The 18,068-nt window shown below is 36.7% G+C and overlaps 1 protein-coding gene across 5 annotated transcripts in view; it reads left to right on the top strand.

Annotated features, from left to right (window-relative positions):
• Nucleotides 1-18,068, top strand: part of INSC (INSC spindle orientation adaptor protein) — a 123,620-nt gene that overhangs the window by 96,661 nt on the left and 8,891 nt on the right. For all 5 annotated transcript variants that reach the window (XM_068194109.1, XM_068194111.1, XM_068194112.1 and 2 more), the window contains 2 exons: nucleotides 9,816-9,987; nucleotides 12,148-12,326. In XM_068194109.1, coding sequence (XP_068050210.1) covers nucleotides 9,816-9,987; nucleotides 12,148-12,326 — 351 coding nt within the window. The remainder of the gene's footprint in view (nucleotides 1-9,815; nucleotides 9,988-12,147; nucleotides 12,327-18,068) is intronic.

Here is an 18,068-nt window from a genome sequence, read left to right as displayed (position 1 = left end):
CAGTGCAACAACTGTTATGTAGATTTTATACAGAACTTTAGAGCAGATGCTGTGAACAGAACACCTAAGTGCCTAGGCAGTCTGAGAGTATTCATACCTGAAAAATCCTGTAGTTACTTTTGGGACAACGTGGGATGTGGAACAATTCTTAGCTTAACTAGGTGTAGGTGCAAGGACTTTTATTGATGGCTCCTAATTACACTGAAGAATGCTAAACCTTCAGTATGTCATATCATTAATATGCCTCAATTGCAAGGTACTTTTCACATATTTGGGGTGAAATCAAGCCTGAGCCATGCTCTTTATTTGTGGAATGTGTGAGAGCCAGCAGTTCTTAGCGTTAACAAGAGACTCACTTCAAGACATTTTTGAATGATCTTTACTAGAACATCTCTTCCTCTTGTATAGAGAGGAAAATAAAACATGTAAGAGAGATTGGACTGAATTTTTTGTTTGGAGACTACTAATCTAATTATAAGCAACATGGGGGATATTTTTAAAAGTCATTTGCACTGATCATTCTTTTTTTTCCTCCAGGATCCTTGTTGGCTTTGAATTTGGTATAATTTGTTTATGTTGAATCCTGTTTTATATAGTTTACTTTCCTCATCAGACATCAGTCAAAGTAAATTAAAAAAAAAAAAAAGTTAAATTCATATGCTAAATTAATCTTTGGTATAAAACAGTGGGAAAGACATAGCACAGACTTTGCAGTGGCTTTTCCCTAGCAGTTGCTATCATTGCTTTCAGTGGCAGTTCAGGCTTGTTGCACTTTCCCAAGGGTAAGAAGGATGTGGATCAGGACTCTACCTGCTGCCCAGTGAAGTTGGACATATTTGCAGTCTGAGATGTGATGGTAATATAAAAAGAATGTCCACAGTTCTTCCTTCCTTTTGTTCTCTGTAAGCTGGGGAGATGAAATATTTTTCAAATATTTCCACTGAAATATTTTATTTACAGTCTGAATTATTCTAGATTAGATTGCCTAGCAAATGATATAGATTTTGTTAGTTAACACTTTTGGGAATGGGGAGTCCTTCGAAACAGTGTTTTTCTTCTTTTGAATGCCTCAAATTCGAGTTCTTTCTAAACATCTGGTAGATTTTGATTTAAAGTTACATTCTTTGGCCGTAAGGATTCAGTAGCTCTGGTTTCAGAATGATGTGTATATACCTCAGAATCCTAGCTGTCACCCTTTTCTAGTATCACTTTTAGATGTCAAATTATGTTATCTTTGATCCCTTGTGAACCAGAGCAGATCCTAATCATGGGAGCTCTCTTGGATCCAGGAGAAACCAAATACCATTCTGTGGAGACTTGCAGTGGCTCTTCTTCTGTTCTTTAGGGACTGGCAGATGGCAGAATGCAGCTTGGTCGTGTGAAATTTCTAGTCCAGACTTGAGCTTTACAGATCTGGGGGATTCAGTTGGCTTGGAGAATGGAATAAGAGTTGTTACTGCTCATAAGTGGGCCTTGTGTGTTATTGGGGAACACTAATATTTAGTACTTTGGAGTTGTTATCTTCCTTCTGCCATAACATCCCTTGCATTTTTCTAAGAATGAGAAAACTGGTTTATGGATTAGGGACAATATTAGAAAAACAGGTAGTGGCTGGATGACAGAATCAGAACAGTGTTTGGGATTTTGCTAAACAACGTATTTGCTTTCCCAGATGTAAAATAAGTAGCTAAAATAAGGCAAATTGGGGTTTTATCTTTGCCATAACATAACACTTCCACATTTATCTATCCAAAATACCCTGAGAAGATCCTGGGATATTGAAGCTGGAATCTGCTCACAAGGTAAATTCAATTTCAGTTGTTTCTGACCCATTTTTCTGATGTAAGATCAGTTTATGAGAATAAGCTGACTTGGAAGTATGATTTTGAATGCAGATTGTAACTGCCCCTGTATCGAAGTATTGTATGGTACTTTTCCTTGGGCTTTCATATACTGAAAGAGCAATCTCTACTGCAATTGTAACAAAATTTGTGGTTTTGTTCCTCCTAGTTCAAACACTAGCTTAACTTTAAATATATGTGTTTATAATTCTTCATAAGAGGTTTTTTTTATATTGAGACCTGTTAAGGCAGTATTCTGCTACTTAATAAAGAATATTGAGTAGAAGAAAAAATCAAAATTCAGCTTGTAAAAATATTCAATTTTCTCAGCATCTTAGGATTGTCCTTATTTCTTCTAATATAGAATCAATGTAGCAACTGTATTTGACCAAAGAGCAGCACTGAAAGGTGCTAATGGAGAGAAAAACATCTGAGATCACTTTACCTTATGACTCCTAGTAGACCTCTGACTTCTCATAAAGACTGTATGTGAACAGCTGATGTTAAACTTGAATTTCTGAGGCTTAAAGCAGTTCTGAATTTTTTTTTTTGCCCCTGCAATCATAGACATAAATCAATGTTTGTAGGAGACTCAAGGAGATTTACCTAACTGTCAGGAGAGGAATCTTAGGACCAAAGTACTGGGGTCTGCTGCAGCCAGTAAAGTTCTATAATTTCTCACCAGATGAAAACTACCCCTTTTTCACTTTTTTGTGAATGTTTTATTTAAATAAAGGGAGCACATTCCTCTGTTGTTATTATAACATGAATGAACTCTTATTGAGTTGCTCGCTAAAAGTTTTATAGTGAAAGTACTGTGAGTGTTTTCACTATAAATGGGTATCATAAAATTCTATAACTTGCTTGTAAAAAGTCTCTGCCAATACAAATCTGGTACATCGAAGGTTGGTTCTGGAGCTAATTTATTTAAAATAATTTATTAAAATAATTGAACAGTCATTGTGAAGTAATGAGTGTAGCAAACAATTCTATTAATGCCTGGTGCCTCATAGCACTGTTCTTAACAGCACCAGAAATTTTGGGAAAAGAACTATAAGTAAAGCACTAAGTCAGTTTTGGTAACTATGTGAATTTAGACATAAAAACATTTTTCTGAGCAAGTTACTGTGTATATTTAATACATTACATTTTACAAATATTCTACTAGTATAGTGCATTTGATTAGTGTACATATGATTGAAATACTGCAGAAGACTTGCATTTTAGAGAGTGGATTTTTTTTAGGCTAAACTGACAACACTGAAATAAGAAATGCAGGAAAATTGTTTGCAGAAGGATCTTCTTAAAAGAGTTTGCAAAAATCTCATATTTAAAATAAGAATTTAAAAAAAGCACAACATCCTATGTATGTCAATTGCTCACTTTCTCTACCTCTCTAATGTAACTCTGCTTTCTACTGGGATGTTTCCATTGTTGTAATTTGAGAATAGAGTAGGGTTGTATTTGTGTGCAAGTCATGGTATAGTGCTATACACCTGGTCAAGAATTTTAATTCAATGAGAGAAGCTGTATGTAGAATTAAAGTAATGATAACAACAGGTATAATTAAAATTATCAATTAAATCTGCAGCATAATTAAGGTTTCCAATTTTTAACTTGAACAAATCCAGAATTCTAGCAGGAAGATTATCAGATAGTTTTCCTGAGAGAGGAAAGACACTGTGAAGAGTTAGATTAGGTGATAATGAGTGGCTGCCACCTCCACACTGCTCTTTTTGGATAGAAACCCTTTTTCATTATTGTAGTAAAATAAGGGTCCTCCAAAAATGCAGTGTGCATGAGATTTTTTTTTTCTCATGAAGAGCTACACTAAGAGACACTAGAAAATAAAAACTGTGGTGTCACACCAAAACTAAATGATACAAAGTAATCAAACATGCTGAAAGAGTGTTCTTGTTTTTAAATGCAAGGCACCAGGTATTGGAGAATTTACCCTCACACCATGAAGTGTCTGTGACATTATTTATTTAAAAGTAGATGACTGGAGCATATTTTTTTCAGGGAGCACATCTCATTTTCTGGAGTGCCCTGCTACACATAACCCAGAGCCCCTGCTTGTTTATAGGAGTAGTTCAGGTGGGTTTTTTTCCTTTTCTCAGACTATGATCCCCCAGGGTAAATAAAAATGAGGGCTATGTGAAAAATGACTAATGTATGATCTTTCCTTAATTCAGACTTGAGGTCCCAGTATCTTGTTCAGCATTCTTGTACACCACTTGACAGTTCCTGTCATCTTATTGACAAGTCCTTTTTTGGGTCTGTGTGGCTTCATTTTAATGGATTTCAGACCCCAAAATATAATGTATAAATCCTTACCCATTATTTAAAAGAAACAAGCATGTACTTTCTGGAATTTGTAATGCAGATGCAGATACCAAGAAAACCCTACAAATAGGAATAGATTCTTGCATCTTAAAAACAAACTGGTGTATCCAGCCCTCAAAAATCTATGGCACAAGAACCTGAGAAACATTTGTTGTCATGTGTCACATAACTTCAAGAATTTAATCTTTATCACATGTGAGCATAAATAGTTTTTCCTTATTCTTACAGGCTTCTGACTCTACTGGTAACACAGTCATTATTGGGATTCCTTGACAGAATAGGAGAAAGGAAGCGTAACAAATGTTGAGTACAAGGGTAATTGCAAATGTCTGGTTTTTCCCCCTAAGCCACCGTGCTCATTTGTGACCAGTGGTTTTCCCTCTGTTTTATCAATGTAACCCAATTCTGTGAACAGCTACCTGTGCTACAGTGACTTCTGCATAACTGCAAGGGAATTCCTTTGCGGTCTCTTCTCCTGCCCTTTGTTGCCACTCAGGGTTTATCCTGTAGAAATGGAAGGATATCACATTGGAGGAGTAGATCAGGAAAGCTGAGTTTATCCTTGGGTATTTCACTTACATTTGTGCGGATCAGTTTGAAGCAATGTAATTCTGTGATTTGTGGGAGTGAGAATATATGACTATTGCTAGGCTAATAGCAGTGCTGTGCCTGGTTTCTTTTATCAACCACAAAAATACTTTAAAATACAGTCTTACCCTTCATATCAGCCCTCAATATTGAGGGAGTTCAAAGCCAGTTATTCTCTTATCCTTGAAGCAAAGACAAGAGAGTAGTCTTGTTTTGGATATCAACCTTACTGATTTTGTCCATCCTTTCTGTAAAATGACTTATTCTCTATTATCCCTTTGACAACCACTTGTATTTTTTATCTGCAACAGGCTTAGAGCATCTCTGAGTGCCGAGGAACATGAATTTTGAGGTGCAGGGCTGCTTCCTCTTGGTTTCACAGGGAGAAGGGGTTTGCACAGGATTTATCTATCGGCTCCTAGACAATTGAGAGTAAGGAACTTCTTATTTCATCTTGCTCTGCACTTTGTTTCTTCCTGCAGCATTAATGTAAGGTTGCTACTCAGGCATTGCCACATTTAATTCATCCTTCAAGATGATGTAGGCAAATGTCTTTTCTCTTATGCACATAACAATATCCCTAGATCAACTTTACACTTCTCCTTGGTGGATAAACGTCAGAAAGTCCAAATACCTCTTCATCAGCTTGACCGCATCTGAAGGAGGGGAGTTTTAAAGGGAAGCTGTAGTCAAAGATGCTGCAAACCAACACACAACTCACTGCCAGTTTAGATACAAAGCTAAAGTTATCAACAGAAATTTCAAAGCTACTGAGTTGGGAACTGTTCAGCCTCTATTCAGCCCCACACTCTTCCATGGTGTACACAACAGGACTTATAAACTAGGTGCCATGGCCACTGTTGTGCAGCATTAGTTATAAAAATCATTTCAGTTTTGTTCACTGGTCACTGCTGCTGCCACAGAATTGTTGCAGTAGTTTGGATTACTTGGGATTATTTTTGGAGATGTTTCAATGGCATCACTTTGTTACTGTATCATCTCGTTACTCAGTAACAAGTCATCAAAATAACAATACATGGGTTTTGCTGGATGAATATGATACTCCTCCCTCCCTGCCTTCTTATTGAGTTACCCTCTTCCTCATCCTATAAATTTTGATGTGTTTGGGTTTTTATTCACCTTTATGTATTTGGGTTGCCCTGCTAATGTTCATGTCTTCACTTACACAGCTAACCTGTCCTGGCTTCAGGTAGGAGGTGTGGGTGAAAGGAGAGAAGACACACAGCTCTGATCTATCAGTTCTTGACTGTTGGGTGCAGCCTCTGCTATTGAAATTCTCTTCTGGGAAAGTTGAGATTGTTTAAGGGGCAATCTCCTTTGTAATATTGTTTCCACATTTGCTGCCCTACCTCTGGATCTCAACATCTCAATTTTATTCTTCTGCAAAACTGCTTTGAAATCTGCTGGTTGTTCTTACCAGAAGCACCCAGGTTTAGGTTGATGGTGTTATCCATGGATTTCACAGTGGGAAATCTGCTGACAGAAGCCTGTAAGACTTTCCAGTCTCACTAAATGACTCTGGAGATCAATTTGGAGAAGGCAAAAAAATGTTTTGACCAAAGTTTTACCAATATGTAGGGATCATCTGAATGTTAAGTGAGCAAACAGGAATGGTAGGGAAAGTCATGCTATGAGAGAGGGCCTTCAGCAGCATTTTATACAAATGAACATAGACATTTCTAAAAGGAAAGCAATGGGTCTTGGTTCCCAGAGTGGCATGGAAAAACTGCCTTAAACCCCCTTGTGGAAAGCAGAGAGAGATAAGATTGCTGTTGTGTGTAATATTTCAAATAATGAAGTCATAAATGCAATCCATCCCAAGTTCTTTCTGGGTATCTTTAACAGATGCCTAGTTTTATTTAATATTTTTAGGAGGAAGGACAGGTATACTGAAGAAAGGAGACTGTTGCCCCAGAACTCATTCATTCCTGTTGTAGGAGAAAAGAAATTATTTCCTTTCAGAAGACTTGATCTATGCAGTAACATGGTCACACATTTATTTTGTCACTTGGATTAAGTTTCTACAAAAGGGCTATGTTCATAAGGATATAAGTTCCTGGCATTTTTCCAGTTATCAATACTGAAATATTAGTGATCAACCATTTACTGAACGCCATTCCTCAAATGCAGGGGCTTCACAGCATCTTGTTGTATTCATGGAATTCATTTGTTTGCATTATCTGGCTAACTGGTTCTTTTGTATTGCCAAGGTGATGAACAGATTTGACATTTAGCTGATTACTTCACCAAAATTAAACAGAAAACAGGGCAGCCATCCAAAGTTCCTTTCAGTGTGAAACCTAATTATAAAAATGCTTTGAGCAGCAATTTCTTTTTGGATGTTAAAGTGCTTTTATTAGATTGTTCCCCTGTCATTTTAAAATTTATTTCTAGACACTTATAAATGGGGTTGCCTGCTGAAGTAGAATTTTTTATTTTCTATATTTAAGATGGGAGGAAAACTTTAGGCTTGATGGAGAAAATTTTAGGCTGAATTTGTTAGTATTTTACATGTTTCTGAAAAGGAAGAAGAATAACTAGTGCTGGCTTTCATAGACTCAAAATATGTAATTTATCTCTGTGTTGAATAAAATTTTATCTATCTGATATTTTTATTCACAATTCATCAACTCCCAATTGCCAAAAACTATTACTTAACAAATAATGAAATCAAATATGTGATTTAAAATTTGAGTACAGCAGTAGAAGCTTGTATCATTAATGTAGATTTACACAATTACTGGCGATAGAAAAATCTAACTGTGTACTTGTACCTGTCTTTCATAATCCATTACCTGTTCTCAAACAGCATAAAAGCACTCTTAAGTCATTTGTCAAGGTCATTGAATATAAGTAGGCCAAGTGAATTTTAACCAGTAAATTTAAGCTGAAGACTGAAGTGGATCTTAGAAGAACTTTCTTGTCAAGTATTTTTGCAATGTCTTGGAATATGTTTAACTTTTTATACTGCCTGTTGTTATTAACATCCTTTGGACTCCAGACAAGGTGTGATCTGGGGAGATTTCAAGGTGACAAAATAGTGGGGTTTTGCATATGATATTGTCTAGCACGCTTTGGGTACTAAATCATCTTGTGAGGACATAGATTAATTCTTGACACTGAGATCTATTAATATACCTTGAAGCCCAGTGAATTATGTGACTCTGCTGTTTCAAGCTGTAGAATTCTGCCATAACTAGGCGGAAATATTTTACTGTAGGTAGATTAATGTTGAAAGCTTGTCAAGAAAAAGTTTAACATTGAAAATTTATTCTTTCTCTTTTTGCCAGTGCTAGAGCTTCTACAATAAATACCATTTCTGATGTGGGGAAAAATATAGATATAATTTCTTTTTCTATTTATCTGTGTTATTAGAGTTTCAATGATATAGTCTATTTCCTATTAAAAACTCCAGCCCAGTGAATAATCTTACATAAGGTAATTTTTAGTCCTATCTACCAGAGAGCTTTTCTCATAAAATACAGTAACTGTCAGTGCTTATCAAATAATTTAATTAATGCCCATTGCAGGATAAGTAATTAAGATAACTCAACATTCTGTATTAATAAATTAAAAAAATGAGAATAAGAGATGTGCCAAATACCCTTTTTGAAGATCATGGATAGGACTTAACATGGATGTTGTGAGGAAGCTTTGAGTGGACAGAGAATGCAGTCTGAGCAACAGAGCTAAGAGTGGGTGTACAACACAAATGTGTGTGGATTTGTTTTTTCTTTGAGTGTTGAAGTATATTAGAGTACTAAGCCTTCTTAACTCCTCCTTGTATCTCTAAAGTGTCCAGAGCTGGGAGTGTTTAGCCTGGAGAAAAGGAGGCTCAGGGGATACCTTATCACTCTCTGCAACTCAGTGAAAGGAGGGTGGAGCAAGGTGGGAGTCAGCATCTTCTCCCAGGTAGCCAGTGACAGGACAAGAAGAAATGGCCTCAAGATGCACAAGGGAAGGTTCAGGCTGGACATCAGGAAAATTCCTTCATGAAAAGGGTTGTCAAGCTTTGGAATATACTGCCCAAGGGAGGTGGCACAGCCACCATGACTGAAACAGCACTGAGTGCCATGTCTGCTTGACAAGGTGGTCAGTCATAGGCTGGACTCAGTGATCTTAGGGGTCTTTTACATCCTAAATGATCCTATGGTCTTACTACTTGCTTGTCAATGTGATAAGTTATTTAGGGCTATGTTAAATGGGGAGAAACACGTTGCTGTTAATTTGAAAATTCACAGATTATGCCCCTGTGCACAGAGAACTCTCTCTTGCTGTGTTTTGTTGCTAACAAAGATCCCAATGGATGTGCCCTGTTGCTGTCTTTTGTTGTGCCAGTGGGTCTCCTATAATATAAACCAATATATATGTATATGATCTATCTGCGTGAACAGTGTAAGAACACTTCAAGCACTCTAAAACCATAAACTTAAGTCAGTTTTCATTTTTCTGTTTCCCTTTGAAGTGAGCAAAGGATGTGTGGGCCTGGCTTTAATATAAGTACTGTGCAAGCTCATCAGGAGCAGCTTGGCCAGGGTCATCTTAATAGTATTATTTTTGATCCTGTGCTGGCTTTGTGACAATTTCAGGCAAAAGTGGCAAAAAAAAAAAAATATTGTCTGTTTAGACCTTAGTGCACATTGAGGTTTGAGTGTTGTAGTAGAGCTCAAATGAGGCATAGTAACAATTAATATTTGCTTATCAGAGCTTATTTTTGGATTTATATTTAACTTTAGATGTCTGTCAGAGAAGACTTTGTTGGATCAAAATTGATTTCACAGAACCTTAAGGGAGAAGGAACTGCAAGACTTTTGGCACGACAACAAACTCATATGCTGAACTCATTTGTAGCTGCTAAACTGAAATTTCCTGTGACATAAAGGCCACCAAGTTGAAGTTATTTTTGAAAATAAATTGAGTAGTTTAGTCATTGCCCAGAAAAGACAAATAGAAAACCATCTCTTGCTGCAAAAATGCTCCCTACAATATTCCTAACTTCTACTTATTGTTTCTCCATAGGTGGATGGGGTACTTTGCCTGGCTGACATCCTCACTGATACCAGCCATTCTGAAGCTACTCATGCAGAAGCAGCAGCAGTAATTGCCCAGATCACATCTCCACATCTCACGTTCACTCAGCATCTCAGCAGCTTTCTGGAAAATATGGAAGAAATCGTGACAGCACTTGTCAGTAAGTTTTCTACAGGACTTCTGAGTCCAGTTAAAATAACAGGATGGGGTATGACTCTTTCATTAGAAATATTCCCTAAATAATGTTTACCATCTTTCCCTTAACAGATAAAATAACAATTTTTAATTCTGAAACAGAGAATTCTGCAATTACATTATATATTTTTAGTCCAGGCCCCATGTGAATAGAATTTATTAATATTTGTAAAAATAATGTCTGTGTGAAAGTCTATCTTAAGTGTCTCCAGGGAGGACTCAGCAAAGCATTCTCTTGTCTGATTTTTATCTGTAAAAGTGGAATATTGAGAGCTGCTAACCTTTATGCCTGTTGTATTTTCCAAACTTGCTAGGACTCAAGCTCACCGCTACATCTGCATTTGTATGATAATTCAGAGGAAAAGAGTGTCATGTAATCTATGGGTATTGTTGAAAGAAAATGAAAGATCTGTCTTTCTTGTCTAGGCCCCTGATCCATGGTAAAGTGAGACAAAGGCAAGACTTTCCTTAAGCTGGGTCAGTGAGGATACCTTAGAAAAAAAAGATGACATTTCTCATTTCTTCCTGAAGAGAGGAATATCTTATTTCTGGCAGTGTGCTCCCTCTCTCTCAAATACCAGAAGCTTTCATTCAAGCATTCTCCTCTCTCTAGTCTAGAAATTCAAATTTCCCAGAGCTCCACGTCAGAATGTACTGTTTGGGTTTTCTAACTTGATTTCTCATGTATAATAGATCAGTACATTTGGAATTTTTTCTAGTGAACCCAGTGGTTACAGTTAAACTGCAGACCTTCAATATGAATACAGGTTTTTTTTTTTTTTTTTTTTTTTTTTTTTTTTGCATGTTTGTTTTTTAAAGAAGAAAAAAAGAGTAATATGAGTGCTTGAGGATTCTGCTGTGGCTGGGAATTATCAGAGATGTATTTAGGCATTCTTCAGTAGGTCCAAACAGAACTAGTGATGCAGAAATCAAGGGAACAATTTATTCCTGATGTCCAGCAAGAAATGGAGAACCTTGTGCCCTGACACTGCCCAGAATCCAGTGAGTGGAATTAACCTGTGCTGAGCTTGGTTCTGTTGTAGCTAGCAGCATCTGACCTGATTTGTTTCTGCTGATTTTCTGGGTTATTTTAGTATATTGCAGTCAAGGGCCAATCTGAATAGCCTATCCAGAATGTATTAACTGGTGGATCACTCCTCAGTTGCTGCTCTTTAAGTTCCACAAGCATTTTAGGTGTACATATTCTGCCCAAGAAATGTAAGTGTTAAAAATAGAACATGTATAACTTTGCAAGAACCGTTTCGGTAATCACACACCACTTTCCTTCTAATATTTATAACTCAGTAATTGAATTACTGTAATATGTTTAATTTTTAAACCATGCAGAAATCCTATTACCAGGTGATTCACATCTTATTTAAAGTGTATATGTACAAGGGATTAAAAGGTAGCTGTCTCTTCAGCACTTCTTATTGAAGTTGAAAAATATGTAGGATGATTTTCAACTACAGAGAATTAGATTTAGATATAAGCAACATGTGCCTTGTTCTAAAGAAGAGGATGGAATTATTATCATATGGATCATTTACTTTTAGCTTTCTGCCTCCTGTATTTGATTTTATTTAGTTATATCAAGTTTTATTTTGAACAACATGCAGTGAAGTATGCCCAGTAGAGTGGTATACTAGGCAGAGCATATAGTTTATCAGGGGTTGTAGTGAGGTGTGTGTTGGTCTCTTCCAAGTAACAGGTGATAGAACAAGAGTAAATGGCCTCAAGTTGTGCCAGGGGAATTTTAGATTGGATATTAGGAAAAAATTACTTCATGGAAAGAGTTAAGTGCTAGAACACTCTGCTCAGGGAAGTGGTTGAGTCAAAAGCCATCCCTGGAGGTGTTTAGAAGATGCACACGGTTTAGTGGTGGACTTGGCAGTGCTGGGTTTGGTTGGAGCCGATGATCTTAGAAGTCTTTTCCACCCTAAACCCCTCTATGATGTTACATAATTGACAAAATTAAGTTTATATTTTTTGTTTCCTTTTTTTAACTCCACATTTATTTACTTCATATCGGCTAATAAGATCACTATTGCAAGCTGCAGATGCTTAAATATTTCCTTTTACAGCTGCATTGAAGCATTTAACAGCTTATTTTCTGCATTCCTAGAACTGTGCCAAGAAGCCTCATCAGGTGAAGTTTTCCTGCTGGCTTCAGCAGCTCTTGCCAATATTACTTTCTTTGATACCATGGCTTGTGAAATATTGCTCCAGTTAAATGCAATGAAGATTCTCCTAGCAGCATGCTCAGACAAACGCATAGTGGATACTCCATTTTCCCGGGATCAGGTGAGGAATTTCTCTGCAAGTCAATGTCACATTTGTGTAAAAGCCAAAACATTTCAGCACTGTATGTATTTTGACATAGCCAATCCTTTCTTGGTTATTTTCATTATATTGCCTCTTTCTTTATCTGCTTCAGTTCCTTCTTTGGTTTTGGTTGTTTTTAAATTTTTTTAATGAGCATTATAGAATATGACAGCTTTAATGTAATTTTCAAAAAAAAACAAGTTGGAGTTCCATATATCTAGGACAGTAGAATTTATTGTTTTTCATCATGAATTAGGCCAAATAGTGACATAGAAATCCAGACAGGTTATGGGATCTCTGTCTTTTGAGGGATTCAAAACTTGACTGGACAGAGCTTTGAGGTAAAGATATATATGGAGCCTAAATAGACAGTTGTCAGTTCAAAGATTAATTAGCTCCAAAAGCTGAATAAGGACCTGATCCCCAGCCCATTGACATTGGTGGGCTTTGGGACCAAGTCCTGTCTGTCTGGTAGATGGTATGCAAATTTTTATTGGCAAATACTGCTAATGTACTTTTGCCTTTCCCTTTCCTTCTCACTAGTATTTTAATTTTTTTTTTAGTGAAGGGACACAGAATACTAAAGGTCTATGATAATGCACAGATGCAATCAGGGAGAATTCTTTTGCTCCTCTCAGGCACTCCAATGCAATGGGATGGTGCAGAGGCACTGCTTATTTGGCATCTCAGTGATTAATTTTGCCTCAGCAGTGATGTGTATGAGGTCTGAGGGCTCCATAGTGGCTGCTGGCAGATGGAGGTTGGTACTCAGCTTCCTTAACCTACTTCTATTGATAAGACCTTGTGACTGTAATTAAAAGTCCACCATTCAGGCCTCACAACCTTCCCTTTCACAGCTCTGAAGTAGCCAAAAGATGACTTACGGTAGGTTTAAGATCCGCACTGCCACAGAAAGCTTTCTCATCCTTAACCAGCAGCCAGGCCTTGGAAATTAAGCCATAATTACTGTAGTGCTCTTTGGGCAAAGTCAGAGGTATCAGTTGTGGTGTTGTCATGGCTGTTTACTATTACATACGTACAATACTTCACGGTCTTTTTTTTGTTTTTTATTCCTCCTGTATGCTCTCATAGGAAAATTTTGATTGCTTTATTTCTTTATGCCTTCATCTGAATTCTGCTGTCAGCTGTGAGTTTGCTGTTTGCTCTGGGGGTAGCACAGCAAGCCCCCCTTTTTTTGAGGAAGGTAATCTTGAAAGGAATATGTATGACTTTTTTTAGGTGACAGGCTAGTTCCAGGCCTTTTGCAGCTTGCCAGATGCAAGTTCATCTCACTAGCTAGATGAACAGCAAACTGAATGGCTTCCTTCCAAGAACTGAGGAGATTTCATCCTCCAGAACACCTCACCTTCTTTCTCAGAACAAGAAACTAGAGCAGCAAGGGTGATGTTTCCTGTGGTGTGCTGCAGGAAGCTTCTGAGCTGATTCCTTGGCTCCTGCAGCAATGGGAATCATAAAATCCTACCTTGGGGTTTTTACTGAGCACTGAATGTCCATGTGGAATCTGAGTGCTGCTCATCTTGTCTTTAAGAGCTGCCAGTCAAGCAGTTATGGTAATGCAAAAGCCTTGAGAGAAGTCTTCCTTCAAATTCCTGAACAAGTGTGTATTTAACTGATTAGCTCCCCTTGTTTCAGTCTTGTAATTGGGGGTGGGGATGGTGTCTGCCAATTACAGCAGTCTCATGGAATATTTTGCCTTTTCATTTGCTCTGTGCCTATTGGAAAATACACTCAACTGAAAAGAAAAACAGCCCTACAATACTATATTTTATAATGGTATAAGAAATTAAAATTTTGGTTTTTGACAAGAAATCCTTTTATGTAAGTAATGTAGTCAGAATCTTTTACCAGTATATATCGTATTATGTCCCAGGCAGTAGACATTTGCCTAGGGAGATGTAAATTAAAGGTGAGTAGGTTTGAAAATTTTTTATTCAAGATTTTATTTTGGATTACAGAACAAATGTAAAATATATTTTCATGCACTGATGTCCATTCTGAATAATCAAGTCATCCTGGTCAGTAAAAAAAAGAGGATTTGGAACTGAGTTATACTAAATGTTGAAATGATTAAACAAAGTAAGAAGTTTTATAGCTGATACAAAATTTGGTCTGAATGTTAAAAAATTATATCAAAGACCCCTCAAACTTAAATGCTCTGTTTTTCATACAAATATTTAAGTAGCACAGCTACTTATAGAAAACTACCTAATATTTCTGAGTATATTACTACTTTAGCATTAATGCTGATTTAAGAAAATTCTGAAGTGTGCTTTACTGTAAGCTAAATCTGGGGGGAAGACAGCAGAAATGCTAGGAAGGAACACTGAACATTTTTTTCCCTTTCTGTCATTTTACCTCATCTTAAATTCACACTGTGTCCTTCTAGACAGGACATAGAATTATTATTAGTTATCACCCTCTGTGAATGGTACAAATAAATAACATTCTGCCCAGGCATTGGATATTGGATAGATGGTGTACTGGCTGCAAAAAATATTTTACTGCTTTAAAATTGTTCTGCCTTTTGACTTCTGGAAAGCTTTTTTGTCCAGATGATAAAAAACCTTTAAAGAAACCTAAACTAAAAAAAAAAACAAAAAAAACTTTCCTATCTTTGCTATCCAAAAGCCAACCTCCTCCTTCTTTCATTTCCCAGGCAGTGTTAGATTAGGTCAGGAAAGAAATCTAGAACTGAGAGTTGGATTTACTGATAAACAAGATTATCATTGCCCATTTTACAGAAGCATTTGACTGTTTCTGTAGCCAGCAACATTATACTGAGATTTCTTAGGTTTGTAACAAAATTCATTGTATAAGAACAGTCATAAAGCAATATTTTCCAGATTCCTTAGTCCCCAGTTTTGGGTCAAAATGGATATGAATATCCCATGCTCTCTTTTCTTTTGGCAGACCGTTATTTTCTGAAGAGAAGGTTTTTTTACTTCAAAAAGGCATCAAAATATAATTTCAGAAGGGTTTATATCTAAATTCAGCAGTGTAGTATATGCAGTCTTAATGGAGTTTAAGATCTGTCAGAAGAGGGGTTTAGCTAAACCCCTTATCATCCTGGTTCTTCTTGACTTTAACCATCATCTTAGATTCTACATAGAAAAATATGAAATATGTATGTTTATGTATAATACAATTTTTCTCTCTGCATTCCCTCTTGTCTCTTCAGTGTTAGTATTCTCACCTTACCTGTGAAGCTGTGGAGGTATAGCCTAACACCTTCTGATCTTCTCTTATTCAGGCAGACAATTAATGTGCAGTGAACACATCCATTTTAAAGTGGTCATTCCTAGGTCTAAAATCAGTGAATTATTTTTCAAAACAGTTTGAGGTGGAGAAAGGCTCTTAAGATGGAAGGAAAAACTGGAAATGATTGCTGGGTTTTTTTTTCCTATAAATTCTTTCCTGTTTTCTTGGTATTTGGGGGATGCTGCTGGTTTAGACACTGAGATGATCTGTGTCATTTAAGATTTTCAGTCCTTAATAGCATTCTTCCTCTAGGTTCCACGTTCTTTTCTCTGCTCTTCATCTTTTTTTTTCCTTATCAGGCATTTATGCTTATTTTTACTGTCCTCCCTCATTTTCCCCCTTAAATGAAGATTGTAGTGACAAAAGGAGATTGGAGACAGATGTTACTATAATATAAAGAAGTTTTGATTTCCAAATGTTGCTGAACACTCAGTGAAAGACTTTGAGAACAATGTTTTTAATGAGAAGAGTATTAACAGTTCTTTTAGATTTCCTTTGAAAATCCCTGTCTGTATGAAAGAAACTTGCAGTACTACTTCTCAATCTGAGTTTCTTGGATACTGGGGAGTTTATTAACAAAGCCTTTACATGTGGACAAGGTCATAAAAGGGTATCTGCACTGTTTTCTTGCTCAGGTCTCTGTTAATATCCAGCTCTGACGTTGGTATCATGATCACTAGATATGTGGTTGGACTTCCCTTCCCTCTGAGAGACCTGACGGTGCACTGTGGGTGGTAAACTGTACATTAAAACTGTGGGATCCTTTCCAGTATTGGCTAGATCACACTGAGAAAACATGATTTCTACTAATATAGCTAGAAAGAAAACTGATAAAAAAAAATTAAGTTATTTTAAAAGGCTTAAGAACTCAAGAAAGAAACATGACTACTAGTAACAGGTGCAAAAACGAAAATTAGGCCAAAGTTACCTGACTATCTGAATTTTAACCACACCATTATATTAATGATATTCCAATTAGTTTTCTATGTAAGATTGTAATAATTTTCCTGATGTTTTTTACTTTTCTGTTTAACTGCTTATCTCTGTCCTTTCATGCACAGGCGACCAGCATAAATAAATAACAGTACTGGCTGGCATTATATGGTCAATATTATGGATTGTTATATTTCAGGGCTCCAAAACTGACCGTCTATCTTAAACACTAAGATTTTTGAGACAGAATTCCTGCTTAGTTACAGTTCTGCCTGTCATATTTTAGAACCTGTATGGGATAAGACAATGTGCTCCCACTTGCAAAGCAAGGGGTTCAGTTGGAAGAATAAAATCTCAGCTCAGCTGAAAAACTAATTTGTGTTGAAAGGCTAATTTGTGCTCTGCTCTGGGGAGATCAGATCTCTTAGGTGCCTTTGGCTGCTTGAGCCTGTTTGAAAAACATGAGAAGCTTTTCAATGCCTTGAAGGAAGTCTGAGAGATAGTTATTCTTTCCCCCCCAGGTTTTAACCTGAAAGGCAGAAAACTGTGGCCACTAGCTCGATCACTTTGTTAGTTTTATGCCCTGGTTTATGGGATGTGTATTTTCACAGTGTGACCCATTCAGGGTGCATGTCCTATGTGCTTCTTTAAAACAAACAATGTGAGAACCTGGCTATTCTGCCTATTCCTTATCTACATTAGTCAGCAATGGGAAGTAAAGTAAATAAAAATGTAGTAAAGACTTCCTTCACTCCAAAATGTAAGTTTCCTACAGCTTTAGTCTCTGTTGCTCTGCCTCAGCATGCCAAAAATACATTTCTCTGGCACAGTCTCAGAATAAACCTGGACTTTGCAAGCAGATCCTGTCTCCAACCACTGTTATTTTTGGGGGTGTTAGCTTCTTCTGCTCATCTAGCTGTATTTATTTTCTGTTTTCAGGAAGAAAAACTAAGTTCCAAATCACAAAAACGGCTATCAGAAGCCATTGGAGCTGTTTTCTGTTTTCAAGTATCATAATGTCCCAGAGAGAATATCCAGAGATTTCTTACTGAAGTTTTTTCTCCTGATAAATAATATCTTGAAAGGCTTTTTTCTACCTCAGCTTGCTGTAATGGCTGTTCTTGATGCCTGATAAATGCACTCTTTTGCTGTCTCCCTGTGGATGGATCTTGAATTGTGATGTTCAGATGATTTTAACTTACCTTCAGAAACAGACACTCTGTCTTGCTTCTGAGTAGTAATCTGGTGCCACTTTGTTTCTGAAGATGGCTATCTGGAACTTTGCAGACACACTATGATTTATGCTTATCTCATTTATTTGAATGAATTAAAAAATGCTCTTATAATATGTACAAAAAAATTTATATTACTTAGCAATGAATCAGCCTTAAAGGAGTGATTAACTAAGAGAATTAGCAATTCTATATTGATCTACTTTGCCACTGTATTAAATTACTTGATAATTCTTATTTTGAGCTTGTGTCTTTCTTATTATTTTAGGACTGTTGA

The sequence above is a fragment of the Anomalospiza imberbis genome, chromosome 6, assembly GCF_031753505.1.
Source record: "Anomalospiza imberbis isolate Cuckoo-Finch-1a 21T00152 chromosome 6, ASM3175350v1, whole genome shotgun sequence".
NCBI classification, from domain to species: Eukaryota; Metazoa; Chordata; class Aves; order Passeriformes; family Viduidae; genus Anomalospiza; species Anomalospiza imberbis.
Note: the sequence above shows the minus strand (reverse complement) of the source record. Positions and strands in the feature narration are given on the sequence as shown.